The sequence below is a fragment of the Chiloscyllium plagiosum genome, chromosome 2 (assembly GCF_004010195.1).
Source record: "Chiloscyllium plagiosum isolate BGI_BamShark_2017 chromosome 2, ASM401019v2, whole genome shotgun sequence".
Lineage (NCBI taxonomy): Eukaryota > Metazoa > Chordata > Chondrichthyes > Orectolobiformes > Hemiscylliidae > Chiloscyllium > Chiloscyllium plagiosum.
In genome coordinates this window covers 63,426,781-63,440,663 of record NC_057711.1, presented here as the reverse complement: position 1 = coordinate 63,440,663, position 13,883 = coordinate 63,426,781, and the positions used below count along the sequence as shown (strand labels likewise).

The 13,883-nt window shown below is 39.5% G+C and overlaps 1 protein-coding gene across 3 annotated transcripts in view; it reads right to left on the bottom strand.

Annotated features, from left to right (window-relative positions):
* Positions 1-3,155: 3,155 nt before the first annotated feature.
* Positions 3,156-13,883, bottom strand: part of LOC122560288 (small conductance calcium-activated potassium channel protein 2-like) — a 240,128-nt gene continuing 229,400 nt past the window's right edge. For all 3 annotated transcript variants that reach the window (XM_043710851.1, XM_043710841.1, XM_043710879.1), the window contains one exon: positions 3,156-4,479. In XM_043710851.1, the coding sequence (XP_043566786.1) occupies positions 4,192-4,479 (288 nt within the window). In that variant the 3' untranslated portion in view covers positions 3,156-4,191. The remainder of the gene's footprint in view (positions 4,480-13,883) is intronic.

Below are 13,883 nucleotides of genomic sequence, written 5' to 3'. Positions count from 1 at the left end.
CATGGGATTCAGTGATCTGGAAGGCAGATTAATTGTGGCAATTGACAGGAACGTAGAAAGATATTAGGTAGATAGCAAATAGGGATTTCATTTTAACTAAGCTGCATTGATATTCTTCAAATGCTGGAGCCAAAAATATGTTGTTCACTCTTTATATTGTAGTATTTCACTGAATGAACAGATAATGCAAGAAGCATGACTAAGATGCAGCCCGGAGCAGCTTAAGTGAAATACTCCACTGGGACCAGAGATGCAGAATAAATGAAGAAAGCAATTGTTTTTCAGAATTTGAAAGCTGTGTTAATGGTTCATGTCTTTACTATAATTTTAATGTCAGTTTTTATACTAAGTTACATCTTTCAGAAAGCATTCTTCAGAGAAAAAAAGGCAGATTTGCCTCTAACCAGCATTGCTCTGTGATTAGCTAATAAAGGCTTACTAATGGTAAATGCTTTCTCCACATGAGACACTGCATCCGATGTCCTATATTTTCTTTGCAAAATGATGGGCATCATTTTAAATCTGGCAGTTATATTTCAATAATGGCTGTGTCCTACAGCTAACTCAATTTCCCCAAAGTCATAACATTAATGACTGTGAAAGGAAGGGATATTATTCAAATGAAAAGTTCGGGCAGTATCAGATGCAAAGCAGGAGGAAACTAAGACCCTTCCCCTTTCTATGAGCTATTAAATGCAATGGGAAAAGGTGAATGTAAGGACACAGGATTAGGAATAGGTCACTCAGTCCCTTGAGTCTGTTCTGCCATTCCAGATTATAGCAGATCATCTCCCTCAAAGACATTTCCTCACACTATCTCCCTTTACCTGATGTTGTTATCATCTACTAATCTGACAGTTACTGTATTGAAACTCCATCATGACTGAAGTTCTGCAGCCCTCCCTTCTCCCTTCTGAGTGAAGAACTTCCATTTCATCTCAGAAGTAAGTGGTTTGCCTCTTATCCTGACACTGTGACCCTGGTTCTGGACCCCTCCCTCCCAGCTGGGAAAACATCCTTCCTTTAACCAAAACCAGCAATTGCTGGAAAAACTCAGTAAGTCTGGCAGCACATGTGGGAGAAAAGCACAGTTAATGCTGCGAGTTTACTGACTTTTCATTAGAACTGTTAGCAGCGAGAAAAATCTGTACATATGCTGAAGCTGGAGTGGGTTATTTTTGGAGGAGAGGTGAATGGATAGATGTGGATGGAGCCCAGAGAGAGAGAGAGAGAGAGAGAGAGAGGGAGAGAGATATGAAAGGGCTAGGTAAACAAGGAGATTATGGATCGTAGGTCAGGGCAGAAGAAAAATTGAATAAGAGATATTAAGAGCTAAAAGTAAGAAAATGGGTTGGCTGTGCTGAACACAACTCATATAATGTGATAATAAGCCTAAGAGTACATGGGGATGGGTGATTGTGCTAATGGTAACCCATGTCATAACAGGACCAGGTGTAAAAAACATGGAAAAATGGAATCAGGCTGAAAAGTTATTGAACTCAATGCTGAGTCCTATAGGTTGCAGAGACCCCAAGTAGAAAATGAGATACTGTTCTTTGACATGTGCTGAGGCCTGCTGGAGCATGGTAGCAGGCCCAAGACAGAGATGTTGGCATGTAAACATGGTGGTGTGTTGAAATGGCAGGCAGCTGGAAGCTCAGGGTCACTTTTATGGATAGAGTGTAAGTGTTCTGCAAAGCAGTCACCCAGTCCATGTTTCATCTCCTCAGTGTAGAGGAGATCACATTGTGAACAGCAAGTAGAGTAGACTACATTGAGTGAAGTGCAGGTAAATCAGTGCTTCACCTGGAAGTTATGTCTATTTCTGTATCTATTTCTAGTTACATCCTCATTAAACTCTAACTGGATTGTCAAACATGATTTACCTTTCATATTGATTCCACTTAATCAGATCATAACATTCCAAGTGACCGGTTATTGTTTCCTTTAGGATACTAGGACTTTCCCTACCACAACAGGCTAACAGGTCTGTAGTTCCCTGCTTTTTCCCTCCTGCCTTTCTTAAATGTTGGGGTTACGTTCTTAACCAACCATTCAGCATGCACTATTCCAGAATCTATAGAATTTTGAAAGATGACCACCAATGCACCCACCTTCCATACAACCACGTCCTTCAACTCTGGAATTTTGAACATTATGTCTCAGGAATTTGTCAACTTTCTGTGAATTTCTCCAACACCCCTCTTTATTAAGACTAATTTATTTCAGTTTCTCATTCTTACTAGTTCCACAGATCTTTTATTTTTGGAAGCGATTTCTCCCACCTTCCACTGTGAAGACACACACAACATAATTATTTGACCCCTTTGCCATTTCCCTATTTACCATTATAAATTCTCTTGTCTTTTCCTGTAAAGGATCACATTGGTCTTTGCTGATCTTTTCCTTTTTACATGCCAATAGAAGTTTTTGTGGTCTGTTGTTTTTTTTACTAGTTTACATTCATATTCATATTCTTTCTTTTCCAGTTTCTTAGTCCTTCTTTGTTGAGGTCTAAAATGTTCCCAGTCCTCAGACTTAATCTTGAGACCATTATTAGAATTCTCTAATGCAATCTTTGTTTTCCTTTACCAATCACGCTTGACTCAAAAAGCTTGTTTTTTTATGATTTAAAGGAATGTAGGTTTAGTGGAAACCATATTAAATACGTCTTCTGTCATAATGTATTAACATGCTCCTCAATCCATTGTAGCCAACTTGCCCCTCATATTTTCATGGTCGATGATTGGGAAGCTGGAAGAACACATCAAGCCAGGCAGCATCAGGAGGTGGAGAAGTCAACGTTTCAGGTGTTACCCTTCATAGAATCCTTTGTTGAAATTTAAAATCTATGTTTGTATTCAACACAAATGTTATTTAAAAATAAGAATTCCAATGCAACCTAACTTGTAATCTTAACATTGAGGAGCATAATGGACTATTTTAGATGACATTCTCAACTAAGGTTTACAACCTGATGACCATAGGCAGTACTAATATTGTTAAATTTTAGTGAAATATTATAATGCATTACCATCTTAACAAATAATTTACAACACTTCCTAAATTGACCCAAAAATAAAAATATATTAGTCGTCTTTATGGGTTAACCAAACCAAATATGTACTGTTGATATCGATCAGAGTTTCATGTGTTGTTCAGCAACAGATGCTAGAATGTCTTCACCCTGGAATAAAGAAAACTAATTACAGGATACAATGCAGAATATGAGCAAAACTCTTTCCCACTACCAATCTCAATTCTCTCTCATTAAATATTTCTGTTTTCCTTTTCTTGCTCTGGTTCTTATCCTCAATTTTCCAATCTTCAGATAGGACAATGTTTTTGCTGTTCCAACTCTGCAGATGATCACTTCTGCCCTGGGGCATCTAATTCCAGCAAAACGCTTTCTATGTTGCAGGTACCTATCCTGACAACATTGTGATGCTGACAGTTATTGAATGTACTTCTGCAGCATACATTGTATAGTTACAGCATTACTACGTGGATCTCTCTGTGCTTTCTATGAACACTCCCTTCTTGAATTTTTCTTACTTCTCTTTATTTATGGATTTAAGATAAATCACAAGCTAGTAGATAAAGTGTGCATGATAACTAGTAAACTCCACTGTAACAGTCTGGTCTTAACAGTCTTCTCAATAAATATGTATAAAACGTTTCATTTCTTTTAAATTCTGGGATAAGGTGAACATTGTTTATGTTTAACAATTTAATAAACGGTGTTCCTCATTTGTATGTTAAAAAGCATTATTTATGTAATATTCGCATTTGGAACAAAGTACATTTCCTTGTTCATTATTGGTTGAGCACCTGAGTTCTGTTACAGCTGTGCCCATGAAGTGAAGGGCTTAAACTGACCGACCAGAAATATCCAGAAAGTTCTTTTTATTATATTATATATTAGTAAAGTCAGTTGAAGTGCGTGAGTAAAAAGTCAAGTAAATTGTACAGAAGAAACAATCTAGATAGCAGGATCGGTGCATTCACTGTGCAACTGAAGGAGAAAATTCACTCCTTTTGGCCTAAAATAATTTTGTCAGGTTCCCTGGATTCTGATATCAGAACCCAGATGACACTGTTTAGTATCGTTAGGGCTTTACAATAAAAGCTAAAATATCAACCATATGATGGCAAAAAAAAAGTTCGTTCTTGTGGTTAAAATGTTCACTTCTAGCTACTTTCCGATGAAGTTGGTGGGGCTGTTGAAGAGGACCTTCTCCTTCTGGTCGATGAGCGTGACCGCTCAGCACTGCAGGCAGTTTGGTGGACATACTGTTGCATCTGAGTTTCAAAGAACTCCCTCTGCTGTTGGCTGATTGACTGGCTAATCAGACCAGGCAGATTTTGGATACACCCTATTAATGTCTCTAACTTATTTTCCAATGTTACAATCCTTTTCTCAAGGTCTTCGCTCCTTTCGTTTAGGTCTGAGATCATGTCGTACATAATGTTTTGCGTCTAAAATGAAGGGAGAGAACTGAGTTAGAAGATTTAACATATGTTTTGCATTTTCTCAAGACAATTTTTTTTCCCAAATTAACAGGCATCATTAAGTCATCTCTATTCTAAATGATCTGCTATTTCAAAAATGTAATGAATGATGTACAAAAAATAAACAATGTCCATTTAACAGTAAATCGTAGTACAAATTACTTTTCAGAAGGTCAACAGAATTGGTCACAATGTAATTAATAAATATCATGCTGACAAAAATACCTTGTTAAGGTTTCTTCACCTGTCAATATTTACAGTCAGGTATCCATATTGTAAATTCAGCACTAAGAAAATTCTCACAAGTGCTAATTCCAATTCTTGGCATTGACCTTTCACAGATTAATTACAACCACTGACATAGTCTTTCTTTTAAAGGCAATATCCCAGTTTGGAAGGAAATGTGTAAGTATAATGATTTGATAAATCTTCAAGCAATACTTAAAAAATATAGCAAATATAATTCAAAGATATCAGATCTAACTTCAAGTAAGTCATATTTATTATTTGTCCAATACAATAGTCCAAAGGAATGAAGAATATAAATAAAATGAATTGACAGATTTTATTGATTGGGCACAAATAAGTAAGAATTATGAATAGACAACTCATCTTATCAGCAACTTCTAAACAAAATGAAATTGTAATGTTAATATCTTCCAAAATCTTTCAATCCCAATTCTCTTCAGCATGACCTTCTTTGATCAATCTAAGTAAGAAGTCAACTTCTAACAATTATTATAAATGCACTGTCATTCTGTTCCAAAACAATTCTGGGGATATCTCCAGTGGTTCTCCAATTAATGTATATATACATTCAGCAAGCCTCTTCAAAAATCTTTAATTTGACCAAGTTGTTCATCAACTTTGCCATTGCTGATATGAAAGTGAAATTATAATAGGACTTTCTTTGTTTCCTTAGGTGAGTAGAAACAAATTCCTGCAATGTTCAACCAATTCCCAATGCAGCAATGTGTATATCAGCGCTTGTTTTCCTGATAGCTGCCACAGTACTTATAAATTAAGGCAAATTATGGTGTCAAGCGTAAAGGTTGGCTGCATCTTGCGCTTTGGCTAACGACTCCTCTGTGCCTCCCAGAAGCATAACAGTAGTTCTCATCAGTGATATAAAATGTTAGAATTTGATTAAAAACAAATATCTAGATTGTTTTCGGGTACAAAACAGTTTGCCTTGTGTCTTAAAACCAGTGGTGGTGCACTTCTGCCCAACCATTATTCAAAGAGATCTCTTTGTTAAAGCCAGAGAGATGTTGGGGTGGCACAATGGCTCAGTGGTTAGTACTGCTGCCTCCCAGCACTAGGGACCCAGGTTTGATTCCAGCCTTGGGCAACTATCAGTGTGGAGTTTGCACATTGTCCCTGTGTCTGCGTGGGTTTCCATTGGGTGCTCTGGTTTCCTCCCACAATCCAAAGATGTGCAGGTTAGATGGATTGTCAGTGAGAAATGGTGGGATGGAGGGGGCGGTCTGGATAGGATGCTCTTTGGAGGGTTGGTGTGGACTTAATGGGCTGAATGGTCTGCTTCCACACTGTAGGCATTCTATGAATAAAAATAGGAGGAAAGTGCCAAAACACTTGAGGCTGAAGGCAGCCAATGGAGCTGGAAGAGGCAACCAAGAGAAGCCAGTGGGAAAAAAGTCAAAGTAATGATTTGAGATACCATTCTTTAGGAATCACATCAAAGCATGAACTCTTTGTTCAACAATATCCCCTTGCCCATTGCCAGAAAGCTGATAGTTCAAGCAAAACATGCATTCAATTTGTTTCATACTACATTTATATAAACTGTAACAGAAAATATCAACCATGTGAACTCCACCAAAGCTACACTTTAACTGGAAACACATGCAGATTGTCACCATCTCGATTCTCTTTGGCAAGATAGGTCATTTAATCCCTTGAGCCTGTTCTGTCATTCAGTTAGCTCATAGCTGATTTGCATCTCAACTCCATTTACCCAGGGTTGTTCCTACAGATTTTATGCATGTTCTGATGCTTTCCTTTGCTTTACCTGAAGTTCAGATACATGTGAAATGTTTAACCTCTAATTCTGATATAAAACTTTTGGGATGATTGTTTCATTTGACTACTTATACTAAAATTCTCAGATGGACCTACTTCAGGCTGCAGTTCTACTGTAACTGCATGGATGTTGGGACATTTGCCTTTGCTGCCTTTCTGTCACATGTATTGATTTCTGAAGGACTGCCTGGAGCTTATAATTGACCTGTTATCATAAGGTACAGCTGCACAATAAGCTTTGTTTCAAAAAGCAATTACATAGTAATCTGCAATTTGTTGCTCAGCCCTTCACTTTAAAGTAGCATATTATTTTCTGTAGCATTTTTTTGTTTTTCAATCTCCCCATCTCATTCAAATAGAAGTGACTGCCCTTGACGTCAAGGCTGTATTTGACTGACTGTGGCATCAAAGAACCCCATCAAAATAGCAGTCAATCGGGGGCAAACTCTCTGCTGGTTGGGGTCATTCCTGGCACAAAGGGAGATGGGTGTGGTTGTTGGAGGTCAGTTACCTCAGCTCCATGACATCTCTGCAGGTGTTCCTCAGGGTAATGTCCTTGGTCCAACTATCTTCAACTGCTTCATCAATGAACTTTCCCCCATCATAAGGTCAGAAATGGGGATGTTACTGATGATTGCATTATGTTCAGCACCATTTGTGGCTCTTCATATACTGAAGCAGTTTAATGTCAAATGCAACAAGATGTGGCCAATATTCATGCTTGCGCTGACAAGTAATATTCACAGTCAAGAGTGTGATGCTGGATAAGCACAGCAGGTCAGGCAGCATGCGAGGAGCAGGAAAATCGATATTTAGGGCAAAAGCCCTTCATCAGGAATCTCCAGCATCTGCAGTCCTCACTTTCGCCTAAGTAATATTCACAGCCTGCAAGTGCCAGACAATGACCATCTTCAAAAATAGAGAATCTAACCACTGTCACTTGACATTCAATTGCATCACCGTTGCTAAATCTCCCATTATAAACATCCTGGGGTTTACCATGGACGAGAAACTGAGCTGGATTAACTATATAAATATCGTGGTTACAAGGTCAAGTCAGAGGCTTCGAATCCTGTGGTGAGGAACTCACCTCCAACTTTTTTAAGCCTGTCCATCATTTACAAGGCACAGGTGAGGAATGTGTTCGAATATAGTTCACTTGCCTGGATGAGTGCAACTCCGACAACACTCAAAAAACAGGACAAAGTAGCATCCTTGATTAGCAGCACAGCTACACAAATTCATTCCCTCCATTACTGATACACAGAAACAGCAGTGTGTACCATCCTCAAGATGCACTACAGAAATTCGCCAAGTCTCTTTAGACAGCACATCCCAAACCCACAAATACTATCACCTAGAAAAACAAGGCCAGCAGATAGATGAGAACACCACCACCTGCAACGTCCTCTAAAAGCCATTCACCGTCTTGACTTGGAAATATGGCAGAGCTCCTTCACTGTTGTTGGGACAAAATCTGGAACTCACTCTGTAATATCTTTGAAGTGTACCTACATCAAATAGACTGCAGCAGTTGAAGAAGGTGATCCACTAACCCCTTCTCAAGTACAATTAAGGATGGGCAATACATGTTGGTCTAAACAACGATGCTCATATCCCAGAATAAAGAAAGGTCTGACGGATGGCAGAACTCCTCAAATTAGTGGAGTCCACCATCATTCAAATTAGTGGAGTCTTGACAATCCATTGGGGTGGTGCTGGATATATGCTGCAGCTATGCAAAAAGTCCTAGCCAACAACATGATGCAACCAAACCGTGCTTCCGAGAGAAATGAAAATTGGTGTTGTGGGAACTTTTAAACATAACTCTTCACAACCAATTCTAACTCTATTGCAGTTTTATGTGAATAAATTGCATTTTTAAAAATGTTTTCTTCATTCATAGTAAATCCAGGATTTAATGCACCTCTCATTCTGTTGAGAATGACATAATTGAACAACTATGATCCATGTGGCAATAGTGTTCTGGCACTGGACGGCAGTTTCAGGATTGTGACTCTGTGAAGGAACAGAGTTATATTTCCATTTTGGATGGTACCTAGATTGGAAGGGACCTTATGATCAAGGGAAGATCACTGATAAAATAAATGAAGCAGTTAAAGATGGATCGGTCCAGAACACTGCCCTCAGGAATTGTTGCAACAATGAGCTACCGTAGAGAAGATTAGCTTCCAGAAATCATGAATATCTTTTGTGCTTGGTAATATTTGAGTCAATGAAGTGATTTCCCAGATTCCCATTGACTTCAGGTTGGTTAGAGTTCCTTGATGGCTCACCCTGGTCAAGTATTGTCTTGGTAACAAGATTGGTCACTCTCATTTCCTACATGAAATTCAGCTATTTCATACATATTGGGACCAAGGTGATAATGTTGTCTGGACATGAGAGATAAGATGATTTGGTGGAATGCAAACTGAGCATCAGTGAGCAGGTTATTGCTGAGTAAATTCCACTTGATAGCATTGTTGATGACACTTTCCATCACTTTGCTACTGATTGAGAACTGATTGGTAGGGTGATATTTAACTGAATTGGATTCATCTTGCATTTCATGGACAGAACATATCCAATCAGCTAGATGTCAGTGCTGCAGCTGTACTGGGATGGCTTGGTTAGGGGTGTGGCTATCTCTGGAGCCGTGTTCACCATTACAGCTGGGATGCTGGCAGGATCTGTAGGCTTTATGGTGTTAGTGTGCTCAGCTATTTCTTGATACTACATGGAATGCATTAAATCAGCTGAAGAGGGACATCTCTGATGGCGGGCATCTCAGGTGGAGGCCAAGGTAGATTATCAACCAAACACTTCTGACTGAGAGTGGCTGTAAACACTTCATTCTTGCCTTGAGTAATTATTGGACTAAATTCGATGCTAAGGTTATTTTAACTTCCAGTCTTTATCGGCATGTGGTCCTGCTGTAAATATGATGGTTACAGTTTCTTGGACAGGGTGGGAGATCAGCACTTCAATGTCAGGTACCAGCTGCAATATAAGGCTTCTGGTTACTCTTAATCTGCTGCCATTCCTTACCAAATCACCTCCTGATAAATATCACTTTCAAACTAATAAAAGCATATTCAAAAGGAAACGGGAAATCTGAAATAAGATCAGAGGATGTTGAAAATACTCAGCAGGTCAGGCAGTATCTGTGGAGAGAGAAATAGAATTAACATTTCCGGTCAATTGCTTTGTAACAGAACTTGAAAAGGTTAGTGATGTTACAAACTTTAAACAAGTACCAGCAGGGATAAGTTGGAAGGGGGAAAAGAATGAAAGGAAATGTCTGTAGTAAGGCAGAAGATATTAAGTGGCAAAAGGGACGATGTTGCAAGGCAAAAGGAGATGCTAATGGAACAGGCAAAAGAACAAAATATAGATCAATAAATATAGAACGATAAAGCAGGAATAGCAGAATCATCAGGAACAACTGTCATTCACCAAATGAGGGATAGTTTATGGTTTGGGATTGTTGAACTGAAATGTTGAGTTCAGAAGCCTGTCAAGTTCCAAATTAAAAATTAAGATGCTTACAGTGAAATTTACTGTAACAATGTGGGACGTAGAGGACGGAAAGGTCAGAGTGGGATGGGGAATTGAAATGACAGGTTCTGGGGAAATGAAAGCTCTAGGGTCACATTGTGAATTGAATGAATGTCACACAATCTGCATTTGGTCTCCCCAGTGCAGGGAAGCAGCATATATGTTTATACTCATCTGAAAGCAACATTTTTATTTATACTCAGCTGAAAGCAGCATATATGTTTATTCTCAGCTGAAAGGAGTATAAGTAAATCACAGATCTGGAAATGGAATTTGGTGCTTTGGACTGTGGCTAAGAAGGTCATAAAAAGGCAGCTGTTGCATTTTCTGAGCATTCACTTATTGAGTAGATGAGTGATGCAGATTGGGGTGAGAATCCTCAATTGGGGAACTAGGAAGTGGCATTATCAAAGTAGATGTAATGGAAGATCTGGGAAAATGGAATGAAGTTCTTATCGGATGGCTGTGGACAAAATATAGTCAAGTAGTTATGGAAGTCACAGGAATGGGACATTCAACCTTTTGTGCTTTCTCCAGCTTTCAATGAAATAATGGCTGATCTCTATTTCAACTGCACTATCCTTACATCCCTTGATGTTTTTTTAACATATAGAAATCTTCAAGCTCAGTTTTAAACATGCTCAACAACTAAGCCTTTACGGCCCTCTGTAGGAAAGAATCCCACCATCCACTGAAGAGGAAATTCCTAATGGCCTGTCATTCATTCTAAGATTGTGTCTTCTAGATCAAAATCCACTTCCAAGGAGAAAAAACCCTTTCTAAACTGCTGTGGCGACCCCTGTAAGAATGGGTATGTTTGAATGAGGTCACCTCTAATTCTTCTAAACTCCATCAGCCCAGTCTATTTAATCTTTCCTCAAATGACAATGCCTCCAACTCAGGAATTTGTTACACTGCTTTCCCGAGGTAAGGAGACCAAAACAGCACAAAATACACAATGTGATCTCACTAGGAACAGGAATAAAGATAGGATCAGGAGTGTCAAAGCCTGCTCCGCTATTTATTATGATCATGGCTAATCAACCCCTTAAAGGCCAATATGCTGTTTGACTTTTTAATCTCCTTGATATGACTGCATGTTAATCCAGGAATAAGGACATCCAAAACTTCAACACTACCCCTCACCATTTAAGAAATACTCTGTATTCCTATTTTTCCGATCAAAGTGGATATTCCTCCACATTATGTTCCAGCTGCCACCCTTCTGTTCACTCACTTATCCTCATCATATCACTTTGAAGCAACTGTGCACCTCCCTCATATTTCCCACTCCCAACTCGTCTGTTCTTCTGCAAACTTGGAAATACTACATTTAATCCCCACATTCAAATGATTGATAACTGGTGCTCAAGCACTGACCCTGATGATACCCTACCAGTCGGAGCTTGCCAATCTAAAAAGACCTATCTGTCTCTTCTCTCCATTTTCTGTCCACTAATGAGTTCTCAATCCATGCCAACATATTCTATAATCCCATGTAATTCAGTTTTGTTCTTCTTGTATAGGATTCTTTCAATGCCAGGGTTAGAGGATTTGAGCTACAGGGAGAGGCTGTTTTCCTAGAGGGCATAGGTTTAGGGTGAGAGGGGAAAGATATAAAAGGGCAACTTTTTCACACAGTGGATGGAGCATGTATGGAATGAGCTGCCAGAGGAAGTGGTGGAGGCTGGTACCATTACAACATTTAAAAGGCATCTAGATGGGTATATGGATAGGAAGGGTTTGGAGGGATATGGGTCAAGTGCTTGCAAATAGGACTAGATTAATTTAGGCTATCTGGTCGGCATGAACGAGTTGGACGGGAGGGTCTGTTTCCATGCTGTACATCTCTATGACTCTCTGACTTTAAAAGCTTCCTGAAAATTTGAAAAGATCACATCCACTATATCATACCTCTTTACCAATTCGGATGGTTAAATCTTTTAAAAGAACTCCAACAAGATTGTCAAACATGATGCCACTTTCATAAATCCATGCTGGCTCTGCCCAATCTTACTGCTATTTTCAAATTGTTCTGTTATTGAGTCCTTTATTACAAATTCCAACATTTTCCTGATTACTAATATTAGGCTATTAGGTCTGTGGTTTCTTTTCCCACATCTTTCTTAAATGGTGGAGTAATATTGCCATCTTCCAATCTTCAAAGACCATTTCAGAGTTTGTAGAAATTTGAATAATGATCTCCAATGTATTTACTATCACTACAACCATCTCTTTCAGAAGTCTATAGATCATCAGTTCAAGGGGATTTACTCACATTGAGTCCGATTAATTAGATTAGATCAGATTACTTACAGTGTGGAAACAGGCCCTTCGGCCCAACAAGTCCATACCAACCCTCCAAAGAGCAACCCACCCAGACCCATTCTCCTACATTTACTCTTTCACCTAACACTATGGGCAATTTGGCACAGCTAATTCACCTAACCTGCACATTTTTTTGGACTGTGGAAGGAAACCGGAGCACCCGGAGGAAACCCATGCAGACACGGGGAGAATGTGCAAACTCCACACACAGTTGCCTGAGGTGGGAATTTAACCTGGATCCCTGGCGCTGTGAGGCAGCAGTACTAACCACTGTGCCCCCACCCATGAATTACACTGGCACTTTCAAAAACTATTATTAATATCTTGCTGCTCTTCATTTAGAATTAGTCCCTAGAATTGCCATTATTTCTGGGAGACACTTAGCATTTTCCACAATGAAGACGAACACTAAGCTCTTGTTTAGTTTCTCTGCTATTTCCTTATTGTCCAATATTATTTATTTCTTGACTGCTTGTAATGGACTAACATTCAATTTGGCTGATCTTTTATATGACTTCTTAGTTTACTTTTCTTAGTTTATTCTGTTATCCACTTCCCTTGCTGGGTTTGTGTATCCTAAAGGAATGCATAAACCTTGCGCTAAACTAGAGGGTCAGTGGGCTTGAGTCAGCATTGTAGCTGACGGAGCACATGACCACATCCGCTCTGTGTCCTGGGCTGTACATCCCATCTAAGACTATCATATACAGGACAATCAAAAGAGTTTGCAAATGACAGAAATGTTTTGTATATTATGCATAAATAATAATTTGAAAATAATGCATATTTGAAGAAAATTATATGCATAATATAAAGATATTATGCAACAATGAATAGGAATTAAATCCAATGAAGGGGGCAATCTTATCAGGAACACAACAGGAAGGCCTCAGCAAAGAGGGAGGGAGCAGTGATTGACAGGCTGCTGTTGGGGTGCTAAAGGTGGGAAGGTCCCTTTGGGACGTGCCTTGTTTGGGTTTTGTATAGAGTGGGGTGACTATTCCAGGCCTGCAGATCAAAGCCTCCCTGTACACGGCTGATGCCCCAGTTTTCTGCTCAGATCCACTGTCACTCCGGAGACTCATGAGCATCTGCGACTAGTTTAAACTGGTCTCAGGAGCCAAGGGAAATCGAGGCAAGAGTGAGGCCATGTTCTTTGGGAGGTGGGCCAGCTGATACTTTATCCCCTTCACTGTCAGGACAGATTACCTGAAGGTGCTGGGAATTAGGTTCGGAGGGGCTGGGGTATATGCAAAAACTTGGGAGGAGCTTATCGCTAAGGTGAGGCAGATACTGGGCTTTTGGAATCACCTGTCCTTCTCCACTGCATGTAAAAACCTGGCCATCAGGTGTGAGGTACTCTCTCTGTTGTACGTGGTGCAGGACTGGCCCATTCCTAGAACCTATGCCATTGTAGTCACCGGAGCCGTCTTCCATTT